The sequence below is a fragment of the Molothrus ater genome, chromosome 9 (assembly GCF_012460135.2).
Source record: "Molothrus ater isolate BHLD 08-10-18 breed brown headed cowbird chromosome 9, BPBGC_Mater_1.1, whole genome shotgun sequence".
Classification (NCBI taxonomy): domain Eukaryota; kingdom Metazoa; phylum Chordata; class Aves; order Passeriformes; family Icteridae; genus Molothrus; species Molothrus ater.
The window spans coordinates 2319229-2346010 of NC_050486.2; the positions used below are offsets into that span (position 1 = coordinate 2319229).

Below are 26782 nucleotides of genomic sequence, written 5' to 3' on the forward strand. Positions count from 1 at the left end.
CAGCAGGGGAGGAAACTGAACCTGCTTGCCATGGTCATAGCCCTGAATGTGACTTTACCCCGGACTTAGGCACCCACCCCTCTGCTGAGCCTGGGCTGTCCCACTGTGCCCAGGAGCCATCACACCCACAGCTGTCACAGCCCCGTGGGCACCTGCAGACAAACCCATCCTGGGAGTGAACCAGGAAACCTGGCAGGGTTACACGGGCTGGGAACAGGGAGGGGCAGCCCCCCAGGCTCTTTCCATGGGAATGTCCTGGGATGCTGTGCCTTGGCTCACCTCGGTGAGGGGGACTGCAGGTTTACTCTAAGTAATGTAGATTTACTCACATTATTTACTCTAATAAACAATGTAGATTTACTCTACATTATTTCCTCTAATAAACAATGTAGATTTACTCTACATTATTTACTCTACTAAACTTTATTAGGAGTTATCCATAACATTGCAAATTCTGTTTGCCAGGCTTGATGACAGCCACGGTCTTTTCTGTGTTCAGTGCCAGTTTCACTACAGCTGCCAAGGCCCTGGGAAACCTCAGGAAACCTCTACCTTTTCCCATAATATGGGGCTAGTTCCAACTTTCCACAGTATTTTTTCTCGGTGCTAATCAAGCTGAGGACAGCTTTGGCCACAGGCATGGCTGAGGACTGCTGGAGCAAGGGGGGCTCTGCCAGGGCTGAAGGAGAGCCAGGGTCTCTGCTCATGGAGACTCCATTCCTTGGGGAATGTCAGGAGGGGAGGCAAAAGCCGCCACTTTGATGATATTTCTGTGAGCACTTCAGCCCGGGATGGGTGAAGGGCCCAGCACAGTGGGATGGGCAGCACTTTCTGCTGCTGTAGGTATTTTTCTGTGGGAGCCCCATTCTGTCCCTATAAACCTCTTTCCCCCCCGCGATTCCTTCCTGCCACGGCTCAGAAAAAGCTTTATTTATACTCATTTAGCTTCTTGCCTCCTCCCTAATTGAAATCATTAACCTTCTCGCTTAATGAAGAAGAGCACCGGGGGGAGGGCGGGGGGTGCCAGAGCCCCTCCCGGGCTGCTCCCACTCCCTCCACCGCCTCAAAAACGTGACTTGGAATTTGGCCACCGGGAGATAAAGCAAAAAAAAAAAAAAGAGAAAGAAAATAAAGCACAAACCAAAAAAACCCCTGCACAACGGCAGCGTGGTCGGGGGCTGGCGGGGCGCGGCTCCCCCGGCCCCGGGGCCGCGGCGGGGCTGACGCCAGCGTTTCATCTCGGCGGAGAAATCATCGGCTCTGACCACGGGCAGGGCTTTGCCCGCCAGGTCCCACTTTGCTCCCCTATATTTAGCCCATTATGAATATGGAAGAGCGTTGAAAATGATTCGCGCAGACATCGCTCTGTCCAGCCGAATAACGTCAAAGGAAAGGCGGCGGCAGCAGCGGGAGCCGCTCGCCCCCAAAGGAGCCCCGGCCCTCGTGGGTCGCGGAGCGGGGTCCCTGTCCTTGCACGGGGGGAGCACCTGGCTGCTGGCCGGAGGGACCCCTCTGTGGGTGCTTTGGGGTGTCGCGGGTGGGATGCGGGCCGGGCAGCGCCGTCCCCGCCGCCCAGCGCGGTGGCAGCTGGCATTGCTGGGCACAGACTGGGCACAGCTGCGCTCTGCCAGGGCACCGCGGCCACCCCGGGCACCGGGCACGGCCCCGCCGAGGGCAGCGCAGCCCGGGACCCGCCGCTCCGTCCGTCCCCATGGCGGGGACAGCGATGCTGCCGTGTCCCGGCCGTGTCCCCGCTCCGCTGGGCTCCGGCACCGAACGGAGCACCCCTGGCAGCTCCTCGGCCCCGCTTTGCCGCCCTGCCCCAAGCACCAAACACCTTTGCCCAGGTCCGCACGCTCTCCCTGCCTTTTGGAGCCCAAACCTGCCCCACAAATATTTGAGCATCCTTCTGCCTGGCTCCGGAGCTCAGTGGTGCCTCCTGGGGCATCCGCGCCTCCGCACCCACCGCTTTCCTCTCCATCCCCAAAGCTGGAAACCGATGGGGAAGGAACACGGGGGGCAAACCCCTCCCGCAAGAGCCCCCCAGCTTGGCTGGCTCGGGCTGGGGGTTGAAGAGCACTTTGTGCCGTGGCTTTTGGGCGTAGCAGAAAAGAGGGAAAACGGCTTTATTGGAGCCGTTAATGAAATGTCATTTGCGATTCACTTCCGTGGCTTCCATCTGCAGCACCCCCGGGTGGCACCGGCTCGCACAGGGAGTTTTGGGAAGGGGGGGATACGCACAAAAGCATCAAAACACGACCACCCCTTCCCCAGAGCTCGAGGGTTGTGTTCGCTATGAATGCTGTGGTCAGGTGAGGCGGCTCAGCCTCCCCTCTCAGACACCTAGCAGAGGAACACACCTTTGACACCTTTTCTGGGGGGTCTGGCTCCAGAAATATCCCCGGATTTTCTTTTCCCACTTATCACACATCCCACTTATCACACCCGATATTTCTCACGGGCAGCCAGCACAGTCCAGCTGCCTTCTCAGTGATGCATCTCAGACCCTCTTTTCCATCCTCCCCCCTCTACCTGCTCCTCCCCTCTCCTCCTCCACCACTTCCCAATTTCTGAGTGATCCTCTGCAGTCGTGAGCAGGTTTAACTAATCTTTCTGTCAGTGGGGTACTTTATGGAAATTAAAAACTAATTAACGCTCATCTCAGCAGCTAATCGCATAAAAGCCCCACTGCCTGGGCCTCGCTGCTCTTGAAATAACAACGGCACAGGAGCAGGGAATGTCTCGATCAAGCCCACCAGGATGGGATGTTCCCAAGGACAGAGCACTCGGGATGCCCCTGAAATCCCCACGGCCAGGGATGGGGTCACCTTCTGCCGGGGCTCCTGAATCCATCTGGCCCATCCTACAGCCCTTCCCTCCGGCTGCCTCGGCCCAGGAGGTGGGCAGAGGGTATTCGGGGGGAACTTTGGGCATTGGGGATGGGGCTGGGGCTGGGAGGGCGATGGGGACGTGCGGCCAGAGCCGCTCCGGCCCGCAGTGACTCATTGGGCTTTAATTGCTCCCTGCAGTCGCGGGCTGCTGGCGGCACCGCATCAGAGATGTCACGTTATAGTCATGCGTGAAGAGCTAATGGTCAAGGGTGACACCACCAACAAAACATCCTCGGGGAAGCTGTCACTGATGGGGAGGATCAAAGGGCAGCGGCAGCGGCTGTCCCGCTGCTGCCGAGGCTTGCACAGGCGGTGCCCGGCACAGGGGTGGCGGTGGTGGTGGCAGCGCTCGTGGGGCCAGAGGATGGCCCTGCCAAGCAGGGACAGAGCGGGCAGGTGCAGAGGTTCAGGGACATCACCACGACCAACATGATCCAGTGAAGCCAAATTTATTATCCCTAAAAAGACTGTATTTATAATAAGTCTCTGCTGTCCACGTGTCTCTAGCTAATACATGATTGGTTAATCCTTGCTGTTCACGTGTCTAAATTAGAATGCTGATTGGATTTTTCCTAATTTTTCACATGTCTCGTTGTGGTCGTCTGGCCCACCCATGACTCACTTTTTTCTTACTTTCCCAAGCTTGCTGTCAAACCTGCTGAGTCCTGATGACTCTTCTTCTTGTATCCCTTTCAAGGATACACCGACCCCATTTCTGAATATGTCCATTATTCATTGTTTGTGAACGTGTCCATTGCCCATTAGTACGAGCAGGCTGGATTGTGCATCGGCTGAATGTGGCCATTGTCTAGCAAGAAATCCTCAATCTGCAAAAAACTCTCAACAGGCAGGGCCTGAGCTGAGGGTGCTGGTCCATCCCAGGAGCCCTGGAGAGGATTTTGTTTGCATCTTTGCTCTGGCATGGGTTGGGAGCTCAGGCTCAGGCTGAGGGTGCCAGCTGGGCTCTGCAGTGCCCTGTGCCAGAGGGAGCAGCCCAGGTGTGACAAACCAGGCTGTGAGGGGGGGTCTTGGGTGTGCAGCCATAGGGGTGCCAGCCTGTCCCTTTGTGTGTCTGCACCCTCCTGCCCTGGCCAGGATGCACTGGGCACCTCCCAAAGTTGAAGGGAAGACCAGGGAGAGACCCCAGCCTCACCAGTCCAATGGGTTAAGTGGTTTGGCACTGTGGGGTTGCTTTTATGGGTGCTGCCAACACCACAGCCCCCACCACCCCCCCTTTGCTGACTGTGCCACAGCAAGAGTGGCACAGTGCAAGGTGCCCTTTCCTGCTGCTCCTGTCCCCAGGGGCCACCACAGCAGGACACAGGCTGCTCCTCTGCTTTGCAGCAGTGCCTGTGCATGGGATACAAATCATGTGAACAGTGCAAATTCCCAAACACCCAGCGCAAACAACTAAATAACTCTTTAGTGCCACACAGCACCTGTGTGGTCCTGGCTGGCATTTGGCTCCAGTTTCCAGCTGCTGCTTTCCACCTCACCGCTGCTGGGCACAGCAGCTCTCCCCACACTGCTTCTCCAGCTTCTCCACTGCTTCTCCAGGGCCATCTCCTCCCTGCCCTCCACCATCAGGAGTGGTGGATGCTCAGGTGATGCTGGCAAGGGGCTTTATTGACAGACATGAATGAGACGGGGCTGCTGTGGAAAGCGTCTTGAGCTGTTTGATTTTCCAGCATCAGCCTCATTCCATGGTTATGACAATGGGAAGATGCCAGCAGCTCACATCCCAGGCAGCAGGCCAGAAAACTTAATGTTACAACTCACTTTATAAGCTTCTTGACCAATCCCACAAAGCAAAAGCACATTGACAGTAGTTCTATCCAACCACTATAAGCACAGGTACCTTTGGTTAAAACAATGTTTGCTTATTTTGAATACAATACCTGCTTGTAAGCCTTAAAACACAATGCACAGAGCTCCATTATTAAGCTTTAACCTTCCTAATATCTTGCTAGATAAACTTTTCTGTAGCTTAGGGAGTTATTCCAGACAAGCGTTAATACACAGACCATTGTGCTATTTGCCCTTGCTTTTTCTACATTTTAAATAATTTTTCTGCTGACCAATCTCATGACTGCTGCATAGCTCTGCTCACAGTTCTGCTGTCTCTGAGACCTGCATCTTGCAGCTTTCCCCGAACCCTGTGATTTTGTGGATTCCCACACTCGGGCAGCCGGAGCACACGGAGCAGCCGAGCCCGCCGGGCAGCACAGGAGTTATTGCTGCAGTCACACTCCGGCCATTCCCTCCCGACAAACGGCGGCAGCGTCTGCACAGCGGGGACAGAGCCCGAGGACAGGCAGGGCCAGCCCGGGTGACCTTGAGAGGACGAGCAGCAGCCAGGCCGGAGCCCTGATCTCCCTGGACAGGTGCGGCCCCGGGCGCGCCTCCACCTGGCCAGGGCTCCCGGGATGCTCCCCGCAAGCCTTCAGCCGCTATCAGCTTCAAAGTGTCCCCAGCAGCCCCTGGCCCGGGTGGGATTTCTCTCCTCCCTGCGCTTGTCAAGCTTCCAGGGCTCTGGAAGGAGACAAAGGCGCTGCTGCAGCGGCGCTGAGCTGCTGGGAGGTGCCAGTCCCCAGCCCGGGGCTGATGGAGTTTGGGTCCATCCCTGCAAAGCAGCGTTTTCCAGGCCCTGCTGGCAGCCAGAGCTCAGCAAGGAACCTGCTTGGGATAACGGGAAGGAGACTGAGGGGGTGGCACTAAAGGCACGGGGGGCTGGGCTGGGGGTCTCACCCTGAGAGCGTGGCCATGGAATCGTGGAATGGCTTGGCATGGAAGGGAGCTTAAAGATCACCTGGCTCCAATACACCTTCCACTAGACCAGGTGGCTCCAACTCCCATCCAACCCGGCCTTGGACACTTCCAGGGATCCAGGGGCAGCCACAGCTTCTCTGGGCAACCTGTGCCAGGGCCTCCCCACCCTCACAGGGAAGAGTTTTTCCCTAATATTTATTCCTAATATTTAATCCAAGCCCTCTGTCAGTTTAAAACCTCCTATCACTAAGGATAAGAGTTATCCCTGGAGCCTGAAGCACCAACACGAGCAGCAGCAGCTCTGGAACACCAGGACTCAAGGGTGACATCCTTGTCCTGCCTCTTGTCCTGGGAGTGAAGCTTTTTGAGGGAACCCTCATGCTGTGGTGAGAAACCACCTGCAGACAAGAGAAACGACCTCTGAGCTCCACTTCTGCTCTCTGTGTTTAGAGTGGCCCCAATTCACCTTGGGGAGATGTTGGGGGTGTCTGCAAGGGCAGGGGAAGCCTCATCACCCCCGTGTTCAGCTCCCCAGAGAGGCCTGGGGAGGAGTGAGGGGCCAGGACTGAATGGAAGGGAGGGGGTGTTTGTGTCAGTAGATGTCAGAAAGCAAAAAACAAGCAGGACTTTGGAGCCAATTAAGTTTGTATAATGTGTGGGAAATGCTGGTTGAAGGCATGGCAGCAGCTGAGCTGTACACTCATTTATTTCAAGGCAGTTTTCCACGGGAGCAGAGCACACACATGTCATCAGCACCAAATATCTCTAGTAAGGCTGTCTCCATTAATAAGGAAAAAAAAAAGCTTAATTATTTTGTTTTTCATTGAGCCAGGGTAGCCACTTGAAAGCCTTTTCCTCCAGTTGGGAGGAAAAAGTGTCTTGGGACAGGGAGGGTGGGGAAGGACAGCACAGCTGGGTTGTTCTGTGAAGGGAAGTGCCACCAAGCTGAGGGTGACCCCAGGAAGTGCCACCAAGCTGAGGGTGACCCAGAGGCTGCAGAGTCTGCTGATCTGGTGGGGAGGAGCTGCAGAAGCACTTTGTGAGCCCAAGCTCTGCTGGAAGCATCAGAACAGCGTTGTGACATCCAGAGGGAGATGTCCCTGGGACACGTTGTCCCAGTGCCACCAGCACTGCCTGCAAAGAGGGGGATGGAGGAGCCAGCCTGAGGTGATCTGAGGTGCAGATTGTGCCTGTCCCTCCTCATTTCCCCCTGTGCCTGACCAAAAAGGCTCAGCCACAGCCTTCCCAAGCCCGCTGTGTCCCTTCTATCACATCCTCCCTCTGGAGGCTGCAGCAGGGCTCGTCCCCCCAGCAGCCAGCAGTGCTGCTGGGATGTGGGAATCCACAAAATCAGAGGGTTTTGGGAAAGCTGCAAAAGGCCTCAGAGACAGCAGAAATGGGATTGGAGCTGAGCAGCTGCCATGAGATTGGTCAGCAGAAAAATTATTTAAACTGTAGAAAAGCAAGGACAAATAGAACAATGGTCTGTGTATTAACACTTGTCTGGAATAACTCCCTAAGCTACAGAAAAGTTTATCTAGCAAGATATTAGAAGGTTAAAGCTTAATAATGGAGCTCTGTGCATTGTGTTTTAAGGCTTACAAGCAGGTATTGTATTCAAAATAAGCAAGCATTGTTTTAACCAAAGGTACCTGTGCTTATAGTGGTTGGACAGAACTACTGTCAATGTGCTTTTGCTTTGTGGGATTGGCCAAAAACCTTTTAAAGTGAGTTGTAACATTGAGTTCTGTGTCTGCTGCCTGGGATGTGAGCTGCTGGCATCTTCCCATTGTCATAACCATGGAATGAGGCTGATGCTGGAAAATCAAACAGCTCAAGGCACGTTCCCAGCAGCCCTGTCCCATTCGTGGTTTGTGAATGGCCCCTGGCTGGGGTCACTGTGACATTTGTGTCCCCCCAGGGTGGCACTGGGACTGGCACCCAGCACTGCTGGCACTGGCCATGCTCAGCACCCAGAGCTGCTCCTGCTCCTCCGGTGTTTCCCCTCCTGCATTTCCCAGCACAGAACTCATCCCTTGGCCTCAGCAGCAGAGAGCTCACAGACCCAAATCTGCCCACATCCATACAGATGTGCATGACTCCGCCACAGAGAGGGCTCTGTTTGTGCCTCCTGCTGGATGCAGGGTCACAGCTGTGCAGCTGCCAGCCCTCCAGCCCCTCTGGCAGCAGCGTTGGTTTATCAGAGCCCACTCCTGGCCATGGGCAGCTGGGAGCTCTCCGTGCCCACAGCCACAACCTCACAAACCTCTCAGGTTCTTTAATTGCCATCAAATAACCACAGCTGGGACAGCAGCTTCACCTCCAGCCGGGCTCATCCCTGCGGGGCCAGGTCCCAAACCCAGCCCCGGAGGGACGGGAGAGGAGGGGACTCACCGGGAGAGGGAGGGGACACTGGGGACACTGGGTACGGGAGGGGGGAGCCCAGTCAGAGAGGGAGACCTTGATAAAAAGGGGGGTTTAACAGAAAAGGGGGGTCTCAATGGGAAAGAGAGTCTAAATTATTTTAAAAATGATTCTAAATCATTTCTAGGGGGGCAGGATATTTTGTTTCTATTCCATTCCATTCCATTATTCTATTCTATTCTATTCTATTCTATTCTATTCTATTCTATTCTATTCTATTCTATTCTATTCCATTCCATTATTCTATTCTATTCTATTCTATTCTATTCTATTCTATTCTATTCTATTCTATTCCATTCCATTCTTCTATTATTCTATTCTATTCTATTCTATTCTATTCCATTTCCATTCCATTCCAATTTTATTATTTTGGTTTGGGTTCATTTTTTTTTCATTTAAATTTATCTTACATTCATTTTATTTTACCTGGATTTTTTTAAATCTTACAATAGCTTTTTATTATTTTCTTTCACTGCATTGTAATTTTTAAAAATTTTCTAAAGAATCATTTTCCCCACAAAACACTGGGAAGAAAACAAAGGCGGGGGGGAATCAAAAAACAACACAACAAAAATCAGGGAAAACTTCTTTCTTTTCTTTTAAAATGATCTTTCTTGAGACTTGATAGTAAGAGAGGGAAATCTTGATAGAAGGAGGGGTTGAATAGGAAAGGGAGGTCCCAATAGGAAAGAGATTCTAAATGAGTCTAAAAAATCATTTAGAAATGATTCTAAATTATTCTAAAGAATTATTTTCTTCTTTAGAATAATTTCTGCTTTTAAGAAGAAGAAATTCTTCTTAAAGAAGAATAAATTCTTCTTTAGAATAATTAACTTCTTTCTTTCTTTTCTTTTAAAATGGTCTTTCTTGAGACTTGATAGTGGATGGAGAAGGGGGGTCTCAGTAGGAAAGGGGGAGGTCTCAGTGGGAAAGGGGGATTTCAATAGAAAAGAGGGGTTCCAATAGGAAAGGAGGGTTCCAATAGGAAAGAGATTCTAAATGATTCTAAAGAATAATTTAGAAATGATTCTAAATGTTTCTAAAGAATCATTTTCCCCGCAAAACTCTGGGAAGAAAACAAAGGGGGAAAAAAACCCCAATCAAACACAACACAACAAAAATCAGGGAAAAGTTCTTTATTTTCTTTTAAAATGATCTTTCTTGAGACTTGATAGGGGATGGGGATCTCAGTAAGAGAGGGAGATCTTGATAGAAGGGGGGTCTCAATAGGAAAGGGGGGTTTCAGTAGGAAAGGGGGAGGTTTCAGTAGGAAAAGGGGATTTCAATAGAAAGAGGGGTTCAATAGGAAAGAGATTCTAAAAAATCATCTCCCCATGGCCCCGGGGGCCTGCAGGGGTGGGGACCCTCCATAAGGTGTCACTTACAGGCAGGAAAAGCCCCAGGATCTGCTGGAACAGATGCTCCTGCGCCATAAGAAAAGGTTAAATATTTTAATAAGCATTAGCCACATGTTGAAGGTAAAACGAGCTGCTTGCTTTCATTCTTCCCCCCCAACCCGTGCTTTTTTTTTTTTTTTTTTTTTTTTTTGTATGCAAATGAACTGGAAGCTTATTAACGAGATGAGAGGCTGGAGCCTAATTAGCAGCAGGCCAAGGGAGCTGTGCTGGAGCTGAGTCAGCGAGCGCAGGCAGCGCCACTGCCAAAGTGCCCCCAAAACCACGGGAATCGGGCAAAACCCTCCTGATTTTGTGATTTTGGAACGGCTGGGGCAGATCAGCTTCAATTTAGGGTCCTGTCTGGACACAGCCCACGGGGGTCACCCCAAAGCCACCGTCCTGGGTTTATTTTTTTGCCGTGTTTCCAGGCATATATTGAATTTTTGGGCAGTGGCACCAAGCCGGCGTGGAGCAGCTCTGATGTGTCTGTGGCAGGGGCTGAGCTGCTTTAGCCCCTCTGGAATTTGTTTTTAGGGATTATTTCCTTCTGATTATATCTCTTTCCTTTGCATTCTAAGAATCATTTTCCCCACAAAACGCCGTGAAGAAAACAAAGGGGGAGGGAAAAAAAACCCCAAGCAAAACCAACACAACAAAAATCAGGGAAAACTTCTTTCTTTTCTTTTAAAATGATCTTTCTTTTCTCCCATCCTTTTTCCTGCCCCCTTTTCTGTGCTCGGGAGGTTCCCGGGGGCAGAGCACAGACCCAGCCAGGGGCACAGGATAAACCCCTCTCGTAATTTGCACCTTCGCAAGGCGCCGGCAGCCGTGCGGCCCCAGCGCTCATTTGCATTTTTAATTACCTGGGCTCTCCCTGCGCCCCTCGGCTGCCCTGCCTGGGGTCAGCGATGGCCGCAGGCCACGGCATGAACGGAGAGGTTTGGTGGCCCAGAGGATGGGCGAGCTGGTAAGGCAGCGATGACATTCCATTCGAAATGGCTTTTTTCCTCTTTTCTTTTCTTGTTTTTTCTTCCTTTTTTTGGATATATTTTTCTTCTGCTTCAGCTCGGTCCAGCCCTGCCTTGGTGGCATCCATCTGCCCCCCTTCCTCTGGGTTTCATCCTCGCCCTTCTCCTCCTCACCCCCTGCACCACTGGGCTCCCTCATCCCACACAACCCCCGGCACTGCCAGCACACACAGAGATGCCACAATTCCCCCGTAAAGCGATTAAAACTCTACCTCATTAGCAATAATTAAAAGGTGCAGCACACATTCTCAGCAGCTCACGCCCGGAGGCCTAGGATATTTTGTTTCTGTTTCTATTCTATTCTATTCTATTCTATTCTATTCTATTCTATTCTATCCATTCTATTCTATTCTATTCTATCCCATTCCATTCCAATTTTATTAGTTTGGTTTGGGTTTATTTTGTTTCATTTTAATTTATCTTGCATTCATTTTATTTTACCTGTATTTTTTTATCTTATAATATCTTTCTATTCTTTTCTTCTACTGCATTGTAGTTTTATTTTATGTTTTATTTTATATTTTATTTTATATTTATTTTATATTTTATTTTATATTTTATTTTATATTTATTTTATATTTTATTTTATTTTTATTTTTATTTTATTTTTTATTTATTTTTTACTTTATATTTTATTTTATATTTATTTTTTATTTATTTTTTACTTTATATTTATTTTATATTTATTTTATATTTATTTTATATTTTATATTTTATTTTTATATTTTATATTTTATTTTTTATTTTTTATTTTTATTTTATTTTATATTTTATTTTATATTTTATTTTATATTTTATTTCTTATTTTTTATTTTTATTTTATTTTATATTTTATTTTATTTTTTATTTTTTATTTTATTTTATTACATTTTTAAAACAGAATTTTCTTTTTTAGGCCCTCCACCCCATCCCCAGGGTGCTGGCACAGGAGGAACGTGGGGACAGCCACCCACACCCTGAGCAGGGTAGGGCGGGCTGCCTGCATCCAAGGCACAATAAAATATTTTACTACAAAGCAGAATTACTCCAAAGACTGATGGGCTGACTTGTGAGACCCACTCACATTTATGGAGGTCATAAGTTATAGACTCCTGGTGAACTGGAGGAAAACATAACCCTGGCTTTTTATAGGGGAAACTTCTGCCGTATATTAAATTTTCCTGCCAGTAGACGGGGCTTTACTGCCAACTGTAACTTTAACACCTCCCAGCCCCTCGCTTAGGAGGGGAGGATTATTAATAATGTGGGTGTGGGTCGCCAGCCCGGGCTGTCTGCTCACCAAAAAGCCTTTGGAAGCTTCTGCTGTGGGAATTATGCAGGGCTCAGTGCATGCCCTGCCTTTTTTCCCTGGGATTTTTGGTCTAAAACATTGCAATGTGAAATGGAAAAGTGCAGGAGCTGCACCTCGGGGTTTGCTGAACTTGGTTGCCCGAAACCAGGGAAACAGAGGGGAAAACGAAAATTTAAAAAATCCTACAGATAAGTGAGTGGCTGGGGGAGAAGGGAAAAAAAATGTGGATGCAGAGAGGGGGATGGAGATGGCGAGGAAGAGGCAAATAATGCAGTTTGGATATGGCAAGGAAGAGGGAAATAATGCAGTTTGGATATGGCAAGGAAGAGGGAAATAATCCAGTTTGGATATGGCAAGGAAGAGGCAAATAATCCAGTTTGGATATGGCAAGGAAGAGGCAAATAATTCAGTTTGGCATTTGTGGGTTTCCCTTTCATCCACAGGCAGCCAGCGAGGGGGAACAGAGGGAGGGAGGCAGGGAGGATGCTGCACCCAGCCTGGCTCTGGGAGGCTCCAAGTGCCCTTTTCCCACCTCAAACCTGCCTGATTTTGGCAGAGAGCGGCCAAGACCCGAGCTGGGAGCAGAGCCAGGTTTTTTGGGTTTGTTTTTTTTTTTTTTTTTTGGTTTGTTTTTGTATTTCTATTTGTTTTGTTTTAGTTTTGTTTTAGATTTGTTTTTTTTTTTTTTCTTTGGCATGGGCAAACCCTCGTGTCCAGGAGATGTCACCTCCGTATGCCCAGGGAAACTGAGGCACGGGGGCAGGCGCCAGGGATGCAGTGCCTCAGGCAGGACCCCAAATCACATCCCTCTGGCTCACACCATCCCAGCACCAGGATATTTATTGCCTTTGTTCACCCCCACCTCTGCACCCCAAACCCTTCCTGTGCCTCCCGGGGAAACCCCCAGGGCATCTCGTTTTCTTCTTTTTCCTCCCCAATAAACACACCAGCTTTGGTTTCAGCGTTTTGGGGTTTTTTTGATTTTTTTTTTTTTTTGCAACAAAAGAAACTATTTATTTGGAATATGCATTACCAGTACAAATCAGGAACCTGTAAAACCTACACCTCGTCAGTATGACCAAAACCCACCCAAGGACGTGTGGCAGAACCTCTCCCCAGCCCCAAAATCCTCCCCCAGCATCGCCGGGGCCATCCCACAACCGGGGCCCGGGGAGACTTAACATTTCCCTGCTTGGAGCTGGTCTGAGCCTTGATGAGAAGGGAACAGCTGGGAGCAGGCTGATATTTAAACTGGAATTAGGAGGGAGATAATTCCTGGGGCGGGCGGCTCGGGGGGCTCTGCCGCTCAGCGATACAGTTAATTTGCAGCCCGAGCTGGAGGCTGGCCCGAGCTGATATTGCCGTGTTATTTAGAAGAGAAAGGTCAGGCTGGAGATTGAATAATCATTGACAAGAAATCCATGGGGGAGCAGCGTGGGGAGGCAGCTCCAGCATCCCCGGCTGCTCTCCTGGGGATCCATCCCGAGGGGATGCTGCCCACGGGGTGCCAGGGCCACAGAGCCACAGCCACCCCCCAGTGCATCCACAGTCTGGTTTTCATCCTATGCACAAGCTCTTTTCGAAATTATAAATGATTTTAAAATTTAAAATGATTTCTTTTTCTTCCCAGAAACGTTTTCCAATTTTTTTTCCCCTTTTTAAAAATAACCCTCCCACCTCAGGGAAACAGGAGAGGCTATCAAGCCTTCCCCTGCTCCCCAGACCTTGGTGTGATAAAGAAAATCCCATTTCTAGCTATTTTTGGAAAGCAGTGCACAAGTCCAAAAAAGCAGTAAAGGGATTTTTTTTTGTGGGTGTTTTTTTTTTGGTGGTTTTTTTGCTTGTTTGTTTCTGGTTTTGTTTGGATGTGGCTTTTTGTTGTTTGGTAGGGGTTTGTTATTTTTTTTGAAGGGGGGGGCTTGTTTTGTTGGGGTTTTTTTGGTTTTGTTTTGGGTTTTGTTTGGGGTTTTTTTGTTTTGTTTTGTTTATCTGGGTTGTGGTTTTGTTTTTTTCTTTGGCATGGGCAAACCCTCGTGTCCAGGAGATGTCACCTCCGTATGCCCAGGGAAACTGAGGCACGGGGGCAGGCACCAGGGATGCAGTGCCTCAGGCAGGACCCCAAATCACATCCCTCTGGCTCACACCATCCCAGCACCAGGATATTTATTGCCTTTGTTCACCCCCACCTCTGCACCCCAAACCCTTCCTGCACCTCCTGGGAAACCCCCAGGGTATCTCGTTTTCTTCTTTTTCCTCCCCAATAAACACACCAGCTTTGGTTTCAGGGTTTTGGTTTTTTTTGATTTTTTTTTTTTTTTTTGCAACAAAAGAAACTATTTATTTGGAATATGCATTACCAGTACAAATCAGGAAACTGTAAAACCTACACCTTGTTAGTATCGTCATAGAACATAAAAGTTTCAATTGGGATCAGAAAGACAGAGGCCTTTTTTTTTTTCTTTACAGAAGCAGAAAAGTTTCAAAACCAGGTTGGAACAGAGAGTCTTTTTTTTTTCCTTTTTTTCTGTAAGGGTTTTTCTTTTTTTTTCTTTTCTTTTTTTTTTTTTTAATATTTGGAATCCATTAGGAAGAGAGAAAAAAACAAAAAGATGGGGAGAAAAAAAAAAATAGAAAAGAAAAAGCAACTCCAAAGTGGATCACCTTTACAAGGGACAGAAAGGGTTTTGCAAGAACAAAAAAAGCAAACTGACAAAACCAACCCCCCAGGCAATGTCTGATTTACATCCTCTTAATAATAATAAAATAATAATAATAATAAAGGTGTACGAAAACAAAAGGACTCCAGGAAACCTTGGGATTAAAAGGAACACCCCAAACCCTAAACTGGTCAGTGATGTGAAAAGCTCAGGGGTTTTTTGGGAGGAGCAGAAAATGTTTCAGGAGAAAACTGAAGTGATGCCAACCAGCACCTCCCTCAGGGCTTCTCCTTGAACCCCACTGCATCCACTGGGATTTGGGCCTGGATTTGGGACATTCTGGCCACGTCCCAGCCCTTGTCCCAGCTCAGGGCTCAGGGCCAGGCTCTGAGGCCTCATCTCCAGCAAGGTGAGGTTGGAACATTCCTTACCCCAAACCCCTCGCTCTTGGGACACTGGGATTCAGGGAGGAGAACCAACCATCCCCACGTTTTGGGAAGGATTCCTGCCCTTTCATCATCACTCCCAGGCAGCTCAGCAACACCCCCAGAATGGAGGATGGAACCTGTGGAACCCACAGCGGGGCTCAGGGCTTGACTCCCCACCACCTTCTCCCCAAAAGCCCTGGGAATTCCATCTCTTTCCAGAGGTGAAATCCCACAGCTCAGTCCCAGAGCAGCCACACCAGGATCCTCTGGAGCTGGGATCTGAAAGGAGCAGGGAGAAACTCCTTCCCCCAAAAACACCACCAGCACTTTTCACATCACTCTGGTCACAGCTCAAAAGCGCAGGGGAGGTGGCAAGGCCATCGTCTCGGACAGGTCAAAATAAACTCAGCATCATCATCATCATCATCATCATCATCATCATCATCATCATCATCATCATCAAAGCCCCCTCCCCCCCATCCCAAACAAGGCAAAAATATAAAAAAAAAAAACAACAAAAAGGTTCATTTCTGGGTCTCAACGTTAAGAAACATAAAGTGTTAGACTGTACCTATTAATGCTCACTATTCCAACCATTTTTTTTCTTTTTAAAGTTTTACAAAATGAATTACCGTCACTTTTTAAACATTGTGTAAGAAGAAATGAGTGTGCACAACTCTACACTTTTCTAGCATTCTTGAACTAATTCACAAATGCGAGAAAATGGAAAAAAAAACCAAACCATGGGAAAAAACAAACAAACAAAAAAAAGGAGGATGAATGTAGGTAGTTTGATGTTATAAACTATACAGGAATGAAGCGCTTGTTGCCACAGAAAGAACAGGGATGGGACCTTCCCCCTGCTCAATTTTGCGTGCTAAGAGGGTCATTTTTTATTCTTTTATTATAAACACTATTAAATTCCGACTGCGTTTTTGGTTTTTTTTTTTCTCCTTTATCTGAATATACAAGAACATTCATTATCAAATGTTCGTTATCATCAATACTACAAAGAACGAGACACAAATCGCAAGAAACAATGGAAAATGTTAATAAAGCTGAAAGAATCGTCGAGTTTTTTTTTTTGTGATTTTTTTCATTTTTATTTTTTTTGAGTTTCTGCAGGTTTTTTTTTTTTGTTTGTGTTTTTTTTTGTGTTTTTTTTTTGTTTTGTTTTGTTTTTTTTTTTTTGGTATCGAAGTCAGGTTTTTCTGGGCAGAAAAGAGAAATAATAATAAAAAAAAAAGAAGAAGAAGAAAAAAACTCCACAACACTCAGGGCTGGAGCAGGAGAGGAGGAGAATGGGGAGGAGAAACAAAACCCAAAAATTAAAAAAAATAAAAAAGCAAAGGAAAAGGCAAGCCAACACAACCTGGAGGGACCAAGTGGGGAACCCAGGAGGGGATTTGCAAAGTACCGTGGAGGAGCGAGGGGCAGCCTGGGCAGGGGAGCACAGGGCAGGGGGGCAGCCCCAGCGTGGGCTGGCTCCAGCAGGCCATGGTTTGGCTCATTCCCAGCTGGATTCCAAAGGGATGGTGGCATTCCTGCCGGCAGGGCACTGCTGTGGCTCAGCAGGAGAGGCCTGAGCCAGTCCTGTGTCCCTGGAACGCTGTGCCAGGACAGGTTCATGTAAAATAAGCTGGAAGTGGACAAAAGGCAGATGGGAAGACGAGGAGGGAAGTGGGAAGGTGCAGAGCTGGGGAAGGTGGGCAGCACCTCCCGACTGTCCTTGCAGGAAAACAACCTTCTCCATGCTCCTAGCACACAGCTGGGAGGCAGCCCCAGGCTCCTCATGTCACATCCTGCTCTGCCCACTCTGCCATGGATGCAAAAGGAGCAGGAAGTGTCACTGCTGGACACATGACACCCGTGCTGCAAGGTGACAGCGTGCTGGAGCTGCAGCCACACCACCAAGGACCATTATTTTTTCCAGCAGAAAGGTGGAAGTATTTTTGGCAGAGCTCTAATTTTAAACGGTTTCTGTTTAACGCTGCTCCGTGCTGGCAGTTCCCACCTCGAGACCAGCACAAGCAGGGCGGGCATGGACATTCAACAGCGTGAGGTACTGATCCCAGGGGATCCTGGCATCCACCATGAGGTGCCAGACATCCTGCACCCTCACCAGTCCCACCACACCCAGGGTCTTGGTGCAGGCTGGCTCATCAGCCTCCTCGTGCCCACGGGAAGAACTGATGGCCACAAGTCCCACCCTGGCACGAAGCTCAGCCCGCTGCCCAGGGAAGCTGGTGCTGCCTCTTCCTGCTTTTCCACGGAAGCCACATCCTCCCAGCACCAGCCTGAAGGGGCAGGATGAAGCCTTGCTTGCCAGCCACCACTGCTTGTCCCAACAGTGGGGCAGAAAAGCTGGGCAGAAAGTCCTGTGAGTCCTTCCATGGCCACTGCCCAGGTAACTCCTGGGGTCAAACCAGCAGCTCCAGCACCCAGACATCCCCCAGAGGGGCAGCCTCCCGTCCTACACAGCAAACCTGTGGTGTGAAGAGCTACCAAAAGCACCCAAGACACTCACCCCAGCACTTCCAGCCCCTGGCATTCTGCTGCCCATCCCTCACGGCTGGCTTTGGGAATGCAGGGGGTGGCACAAACCTCTGTGGGTGCTGCCTGAACTGGGGACACAGCTCCTCCTGGAAACAGGAGCCAACACCCCTGGCACTGCCCTCCACCACCAGCCTCTCTAGGTGCTGTGAGAGAACTGCTGGTGTCCCACCAGCCATCCATGCCTGATCCCACACAGCTCCGTGGAGGTGTTACCAGCGATGGCTGCTCCTCACCTGCCTCTGCCTCCCTTCCTTCCCTCCAGCAACAGGCAGGCAGGACAGCAGGGCTCCACAGCTCATCCAGATCACAGCAGCCAGTGGGAGGGATGCTTGGCTGAGAAGGGCTGGCACTGGGAACTTCCCCAGGGCTGGCAATGGGAACGGTACCTTTAGGAAGCAAGGGGGAGCACGCTGGCTCCTTCTACGTGCACGGGGCTGTGCCACCTGCCCTGTGCCTGCAGCAGCTGAGGGACAGCTCACAGGGCAGGGCTGAGTGAGGGAAGCTGCAGAGATGAGGAGGAGGGAGCAGATTCCCTATGGTGGCAATTCCCTATGGAGAGGTAGCGTGAAAGGAAGGGGGCAGGGGCTGCCTGCTAGCGAGGGAGCAGACGTGACTGAGGTACATTTGTAGCTCCTCAGAAAGACACCAGCATGAGGCTGTACACTGCTCTGGCCTTGGTTTGTGTGGTGGTGGTGGATTTTTGCTTTTCCTCCTTAAAATCCTTCTACCTTGGGTGGGAAGCGGGGAGGGGAAGGGAGCGGTGTTGTGGCGGTGGCGGGGAGGGGGAGAGCGGCTTCTACCCAGAAAAGAAAGGGAAGAGAGTATAAAGAAGTGTCCAGATTGGCTGAAAAAAGCATCCCGACGAAGAGAAGAGAAGGAGTCTTCTTGTGTGTGCTGATTGGGTTCACCTCCAGTCTGACTGCTGCGGTGTTAGGAGAGGCCCCCTCCTCTCCCGCCCCCGCCGGGGCCGGCTCAGCCAGGGATGCAATTTGCTGGGAGATCAGTTGGAGGTATCAGAGTGAACGCTGCCAGGGCCTTCTGTGGGGGAGGTCACCGACGATGGGGTAGTAGCGTCTTGCCAACCTCCATTAGCCTGAAGGGAGGGACACACACACACACACAGAGACATCAGTCACCCCACGGCATGGCACAAGCAGCCCTACCCAAGGCACCCATCCACCTCAGATCCACCCCCTTCTCCCTCAGCTGGGATTGGTGTAGGAGGCAAAGATGTCCCCTCTGATTCCCTCATCCCACCCCAGACCACAGGGCTCCATCACAGAGCAGAAACATTTCTGTTGAAAACAGATTTCGATAAAGTGCAAGTGCTCATGGAAAGTCCATCCCTTACAAAAATCCAGTGTATTTCTCCAGAACCCTGAGCTCGGGTTGTCTGGGGTTTTTTAACCCCCGATTATAACTCTTCCTCATATGGAAGAAAGAAAATAGCAAGCAGAATGAGCAGCCTGAATGTTATCTGAACCCAAGTGCTGTGAATATGCAGAACAATCAGCGGGTCCCATGGAACTGCTGAGCTGAGCTGTGCCCCCCAAAAAAGCTCCACATCCTCGCCTCATCCAGGGAAACACAGCCACAGCTCGACAGAGGTGCCAACACTATATCCCATCTGAGGGTTCATGCAGCAAACCATGGCACACAACTCATTTCTCCTCCTAAGAACAGATGCAGAGCCAAATTCTCCAGGCGCTCCAGAGCTGAGCTCCGGAGGGCCCCGGCTGCCGCGGGCAGGAGCCGGCAGCGCACAGAAGCTGCTCCTCTGCTGCTGCCATCCCCTCTGGAGAGGAGCAGATGTCGCACCCAACCTCCTCTGCTTGCTCTGACATTGATACAGTGCTTGGCAAATTAATCCTTCCCAAGCACTGCCCCAGCTCCAGTTGGCAGCAGTGGCTGTCCTGCTTTAGACACGCCCGGGCTGCTTTGCCCACTGTGGCTGCCTGGCCTGTCCCACTGCCTGCTGCATGCTCCAGTGCTGGCCCTGCCAGCTGGGACCCTGCACACCCCACAGGGCTCAGGGGAGGAAATCTCCCCACCCCGATGCTACCTTAGGTTTTAAGTGTTTCTGTTCTCTTTTGGTGTGCAGCTTTTAGCTTTATATTCAGTGTTACTGGGATCTTTTCACAGGGTGGTGAAGACAAAAAAATCCTATTCTAGCTGGAGACTCAAGGACAATCTTCAAAATAAACAACGTGAGAAAAGGAGAGTGGGCAAGCAAGCAAGGAGGAGGAAAGTTCATAATTTGAAGATATTAATTAGCCAGTTAATTCCTAGATGCAAATGGACTAAAACTTATAAAAATGTGAGATCTTGTCACCAAGTCTTCTTTTGCTTCCATCTTGGAGCCATCCAGGTACTGCCAGGGTATGGCTTTTGAAGACACTTCAATAAATATCCACTTTATTCCTCTAACTATGTCTTGCCTCTGTTCCAGCTCCTTAAGGCATCACTGAGGTGCTGCTGCCCAGCCCTTGCCTGCCTGAGAGGATGCTGTGATGGGAGCAAAGAGCTGGCAGGCAGGAGAACTCAAGTTTGAGGAGTCACACCACCTCCCAGCAGGGCATGCACAAAGCAAACAAGACAAGAGGTGTGTGCACACCCCTTGCTGTGTCCTTGTGCTTTTCCATACCTGCATGGCAGCAAAGGGGCTCAGGAAATCAACAGCAAGGAATCATGACCTCAGCTTGCTCACAGGTTAGCAAACCCACTCTGCACCACCTCGGGTGCAAAGTGACACCAGACGATGCCCGAGCATCGCCAGCCCCGTGTACCCCATGCCCACTGCCCCCACCAGCTCCCACCCAGAGCCAGGCCCTGACCCACCATCCCTGCTCTCCCCAGGAGGCAATACCCACCCTTACACATCTTGGACTGCTGCAAGAGGCAGCAATTACTGTAGATTATCAGCCTGACAATGACAGGCCGCGTAAAGAGAGACACAGAGCCAACTCCGCCGCCCCGAGACTGGCATATTCAAGTACACTTAGGACATTAATAGCAATTTACGTGCCATCAGTGAGAGAGAACCACAATAGCTGTGCTGGCAGCCTCTTATTACCAAGCCTGTTATTTGTTGGAGTTACAAGCTATAATCACAACAGAAACTTTCAAAACCCTTATCTTGCGTGACGCACCAAATCTATTTCAGAGCCGTAATTGCTATGTCACCGGAGAGTTTGCTGCTTAATGCACTCAGATGCCATTTAGTGTTTGCAGGGTCGTTACAGGAGCAGGAGGGGGGAGAGGAGAGCAGTGGGGGCCTGTGGAGGAGCAGGGCTCTGGCCCTATTGTGCTCAACTATTTTTAGCCTTTTCTTTTTTGCCTGCCAGCCACAGAAGCAATCGAGCGGTGGCTTCACGTTCAGCACCCAAAATCCTTGGAAGGCACTGCAGATTGGGAATGAGACTTCCTGTGTTTCAGGAGTTTGTGTGGCTGAACACAACCTTGGTTGCATTCAACTGGGAAGTCAAGGGGATGTTGGGGAGAAGCCAGTGTGGCCTGGGAAGGCCGTAAGTTGTGGGTCAAGTGACAGAAAGGAGGACCCAAGGTTGGCTCTGACCCAAGGTTGGCTGTGACATCTTGATACCATCCTTTGGTATGGAAAAGTCCTCCATGAGGAGGCTGGATCCTTCCCCAGGCAGAGGGCGTGCAGGAACCATCCCCGCTCATCCTGGAGTTCACTCCATCGCTGCATGGACCAAGCCACATGTGGGATCCATCCAGTCCCACCCAGATGGCTCCATGTCTTCAAAGCAAGGAATGCCCTGGGGTTTGACTGTAGTAAATCAGTTGGGATCTCCCTCAAAGACAAGGGAGTCTTCTGAGGAGGCTGCTCCTCATTGCAGAGCCCCTGCACATGGCTGTGACTTCTTCAGGAGGGGCAGATGCCAAAGACAGAGCAGTGGTCTCCAGGACATCTTTTCAGATGTCACCTTCTGGTGCCAGAGCACAGGCAAAGCCTTGGTGACTGTCCAAATATGGAGCCCCAGTGAAAGACTGCTGAAGTAACTGGTTTTGATGCCCAATTCCACAGGTCTCAGCATTTTTGTCACCTCCAGCAAGTCTGGCTGGCTCCCTGCCCAGGCCTCCTACGTGGGGCTGGGAGATGACTTTCTGCCAATTTTTATCGACTCCTGCTTAGCAAGGAGGCTGTCTCAGCACCCCACCTCCTGTGACCAAATCCTAGTCCCCCCAGCAATGGCACAGGGTGTCAGAACAGCCTCCAAACACCCCAGTTACCAGCCAGTCTGACAGAGCAGCCTCAATGCCTTTTCAGACCTCTGAGCTCCTAAGAGCTTTATCAGGACCTCCTCACAATATGCACTGAAGGTCTTCTCACACACCAGAGAATCCAGCCTGGTCAGGACATCCCTTCCCCAGGGTCATGGCCAGGCATCCATGGCCATCAGAACACACCAAGGCATCCCTTATGGATGGAGCCTGTCACTGAAGCCCTGCCAGACCAAATTCCATAATTCCATTCCTGGTGTGGTCAGGACCATAAACCAAAACTTGACCACGATGGTGAACTGCAGCTGGCTGAGCAACAGAGCAACAACTTTTTTCCCAAGGCTCAGCTTTTTAGAGCAAAAGATCTCAGGTTAAATAAGGAGCTCTCAGCTTCTTCTTTTACCAATCCTTGCTGACAAAAGTGGATCCAAACTCCCTGTCACACCCTGCCACTGGTCACCACCATCCAGGTCACACACACGCTGCTCTGTGAGCAGGCACAGGTCTGCACAGCAGCAGTTTTAAATCAAAACCTTCACTCTCTGATGAACTTTAAAAACAGCTCGTCATTTTACACGTTTAAATCATCCGTAAACTAAATTAAGTCCAAAATCAAATTTCTGAAAGGCTTTAAGATGACTATAGTTCACTCCTTCAGTAGCATATGGGGGAAGTAGAACACTTGGTGGATTTACAGCCATGGGCCAGCAGCAGGAAAGGTGATGTTTTGGGGTAGGACACTCCAGAGGACTGTGGCCATAAACATCCAACTTCTACTGGAACCCAACAGCACCTGAGCTTTCCTAAATGCTTTGAAATCCCTGCTCTTGGAGGACCTCCTGGATACACATGGACCCCCATGAACAAACACTGTCCAGACAGCCCAGACATTTAACAACTCTCACCTCACGCTGCAAAACCCTCAAAACAGCCTCAAAGTTTGCCAAAAGGGGTGGCTCAAACCCCCAAACCTCCCAAAAGGATTTAACATTTGACAAATCTCACCTCACGGTGCAAAACCCTCAAAACAGCCTCAAAGTTTGCCAAAAGGGGTGGCTCAAACCCCCAAACCTCCCAAAAGGATTTAACATTTGACAAATCTCACCTCACGGTACAAAACCCTACAGCCTCTAAGTTTGCCAAAAGGGGTGGCTCTCACTCCAAACCTCTTGAAAGGAGGGGAGGTCCCTCCTTCTTCTCAGCAAGACCCAAGGCTGGGTATCCACAGGACAGCTCCTCCACTGTCAGAGTGTCCCCATCCCTTGCTGGGAGCGGTGCTGTCCCCACCTGTGCAGGAGAAGGCTCAGTTCTCCCTCTGCCTCTGCCGTGGGTCACAGCACTGGTGATGGCTGGGACATTGCCCATTATCCTGCTAACGATGCAGAACCAGCTCCAGCTCTTCCCGCCCTCGGAGCAGCCTGTCAGCCACAGCAGCACAGCCTCCCAGGGAACTGGGCTGTGGGTAGATCCCTCTCCTCAGCTGTCACGACTTACACGCATTTAAAAATTCATCCTCCATCAAGGAAGGCAAACCCCGAGCGCTGTCTCTCCTGCCAAGGTTTCCAGCAGTGGAGCTGGGCAACCTGCCGCTGACTGCCCGGTGCTGAGGGGCTCCAGGGATGGCTTAACCTCAGCCCCGTGCAGACATCATTGTGACAGGGCTCCTGACTGGGTTTCGGCTCATCTCCTGCCAGCAGCTCACGGGGACGCTCGGGTGATGTGGGGATGGCAGCTTTGTGTGTCACAGTCAGCTCTGCCCCGTGTTCCTCCTCGCCATGGAAGGGTTCAGGGAAAGGCAGGGAAGCCCTGCCTGCCTGATGGACACAGTCACCCTGCCTGCATTGAAGAGATCCCCAGCACCAATGCTTCCAAAAGGGCAGCCACACCTCAGGGTGCACAAACTGGGACCTCAATGGGTGGGAAGACTTAAAGAGACATCCCATCCTGGGTGGGATACAGGGCAAACAAACAGACAATCCAGAAGGTGCTTCCTAAACTGTCTGCTCAGCTCTGGACTCCCTGCCTCATTCCCCATGCCTACCACAGCTTTATGGGGAATTGAGGAGTCACCCACAGGGTGCAGTGTCCCTTTGCTAACCTGCCCCTCTCTTGACAACATCCAGTATGGGTCAGTTTGGGCTCCTGCCCTCCCTGAAAACCAGCCTGAGAAGACAAGGGATGCCAAACGTGCCAGGTCCCTGTTTGGGATGCACAGAGGGAACTGCCAAGCCCCTGCCACTCTCAGTTCACCAGTCCTCATTGCTACTCATAGGAACACTGATTATCCCAAAAAGAACCACAGCCAGAAACACCAGCCCAGCTCTCCTTGTCCTATTCAGCTTTTGAGTTTTCGCTCTCTCTTCCTTCTCCTCTCCCCAATTACCCCCTCCCTGCCTCAAAATCCTCAGCAGCAACTCTCCCCCCCAAATTTTGGCTTAACCCAGCCCACTGTTATTTTCCAAGCCAACTGCAACTGTAATCAGCTCAGCCTCTTTCCTTGGGGGTATTTTAATTTATACAAAAGTATCATCTCTTATCATGATCAGCCTGCGATTCATTTACTCTCCAAGTATTAAAAAGCCAGAAAGGGAATAAATTCAGCACACGGAGAAATTAATGCGGAACGATAGGCTCTTTCATGTGGCATTTCCAAGTGCCGTTTTTGCAAGGGGCTTATGTAATGAGACATAATTATCTGCACATGTTCAATTACATTACTTCACAAATCCTCCCTGCCTCTGCCTCCTGACGTCAAGCCGCCCACTAAGCCCTGGTGCCTGCAGGAGAGGGGAGCAGAGCCCCCCGTCCCAGGGCACCCCTCTCTGCATGCTGGTGGTGGCCGTCCTGCAAGATGGTCACACACCAGGTGACAAATGGCCCAGTGGACTGGAGAGTGATGGGACCGGCTGGTGATGGCACCGTGCTGGGGTCACCACCATCCCACCCAGAGGATCACCACCATCCCACCCAGAGGATCATTGCCTCTCTGACCAGTTCAAGGCTATCTCAACCATCGGCGTCCCCATGTCCAGGGCCAGCTGCCTCCTCCTCTGTGCCACCCCGGACACTGCTGCCACCACCCACTCAGCGCTCACAGCCTCCTTTTCCAGGCTGCCCTCCTCTCCCAGCTTGCTGTCACTGCCGCTGAGAGGGTGGACGATTGATCTGAGAAATGAAGTTGGATTGCTGTCCCGAATCTACACTGGGTTCTCCTTGTGTGTGTCTGATCGATTTCCCCCTGTGCGACACAGCTTGTCGCTACGAATTTTCATGCTAGTCAGAACCCGCCAGCGCACCCAAGAACAAGGAGAAGATGCTCCAGAGACCGCCCTCCCCCTCGCATCCTCCCCCAGCCCGCTTGGGCGAGGTTTCCTTGGGTTGATGCTGGTTGGCTTTGTGGGCTTTTTTCCTCCTTTTATTCGCAACCGCCATCGCCGCTGTGCCCGCATCGCCGCCGCGCTCTCGGACCCTGGCCGGGGATGGGTTATTTTTAACCATCCAGGGTGGTGCCACCAGCATGGAACCACCTCGTTTGCGGTGACATTGCCCACCATGGCTACGGGAGGTGTCACCTGTTTAGCAGCTCCGTGCGTGGCCGCAGGTGGCGGGGGGACGCTGATGGGCTGTGACAGTGCGAGACGCCAGCTGCCTGCACGCTGCCTGCCCCGCCACCGCCACTTTTTTTGTGGGCAAAGCTGCGCCGCTGGCGTGACCGATACTGAAGCAATAAACTAGGTGACCGTAAAAGCAAAGACAAGTCCTACTAAGTGGCATTCCGAGCCCTATGGCTTTGAAATAATTGGTAGTGAGAGAACAAAAATGATAAAAAAAACCAAAAAACAACCCAAAAGACCAGAACCCGAGCCTGTTTTTTTTTCTTACACTGATGCCCTGCGGACTATACATCTGACTTGCCGCGAGTCCGTCACTGTATCCTCCTGTCTGGCTGATAACATGGCGAAGGGTATCCACCTAAACAGACCAACAACAACAAAGACACAAATTAGAGGGAAGGAAAGGTTAGTGGCCAAAGCTGCTTCCGTTCATCTTTGGCAAGATAAAAGCAAACAAACACGGATAACAATGATCATGGTCACCATCGTAATAAAAATAAAGGTGTACGTTCGAAGAGGGATCAAAGAGAGCCGCAGCTGGTCTTGTGGAGAGAAATGAGCCAGAGGACCTCTCCTGCCTCCCTCACCATCCCCTGCCCGCCCCAGCAGCCCTGTCACACTCTCCTTGGTCCCATGTCCTTTGGCAAAGAGAGTGGGGAGGGAGAACAGCATGACAAGTGCGGGGTGGCATCTCCCGGAGCACACTGTTGCAGCCATCTCCAGCATCGTGCTCAAGGACCCACCTTCCTACCCGACCCCCTTCCACCCCTGACCCCAAGGACTGCTCATGGCAGCAGAAGGAGATCTTTGGAGTTGGCTGAGCGCCTCCACTGTGGAGGGCCCAGAAAGGAAATATACCTACCATGGCAAAGGCACCAGCAGCTCTCCTCTGGGTGCCCCGTTCCTCTCCCTCACACCCCAGCCCAGCCCCAGCAGTGGCACATGTGGTGAGCACGTCTCACCGCCTGTGGATGATGTGTGCTCCTCATCCAGCCCCAGGGGGGAGCAGCCTCAGCTTTAGAGAGTTCTCCTTGCCCAATGCAGAAGTGTCAGAGTGGCTGTCATCTCTCAGCACAGAACAGAGTCTTAGATGCCAGAGAGGGACTCGTGGCATATCTGGACATCAGATGGGAGGTGGGAGATCTGAGTGAGATCCTGGCTATTTAAAATTCTTTCTTTTTGCCCCAAGCATGGGTTGATGTTTCAGTATTGCTGCTCAAAGCTCCCTTGCTCTCTCCTCCTGGCATGTACAGGGGTGGTGTGAGTGCCTGTTCTTTGGGGAGGTGGGGAGATAGTCAAGGGTGGCTTTTAATTATAAAAAAATAAATTAAAAAAAATTATCTACATATTTGAACATTTATTGCCTTTCAGCAGACACCTAGTTTGGCATCAAAGGAGTAAGTGGAAGTCTTGGAAAACGAGACACCAGTCCAAACATCTGGCCCATTCCCTTGGAAGAATAAAGCAAGCAGAACCTAAACC

The 26782-nt window shown here is 50.6% G+C and overlaps 1 protein-coding gene across 2 annotated transcripts in view; it reads right to left on the minus strand.

Annotated features, from left to right (window-relative positions):
- Positions 1-15408: 15408 nt before the first annotated feature.
- The window catches only part of PBX1 (PBX homeobox 1), a 132348-nt gene continuing 120974 nt past the window's right edge, over positions 15409-26782 (minus strand). For both annotated transcript variants that reach the window (XM_036387590.2, XM_036387589.2), the window contains 2 exons: positions 25569-25658; positions 15409-18534 (listed from right to left, as the gene is read on the minus strand). In XM_036387590.2, the coding sequence (XP_036243483.1) occupies positions 25612-25658 (47 nt within the window). In that variant the 3' untranslated portion in view covers positions 15409-18534; positions 25569-25611. The remainder of the gene's footprint in view (positions 18535-25568; positions 25659-26782) is intronic.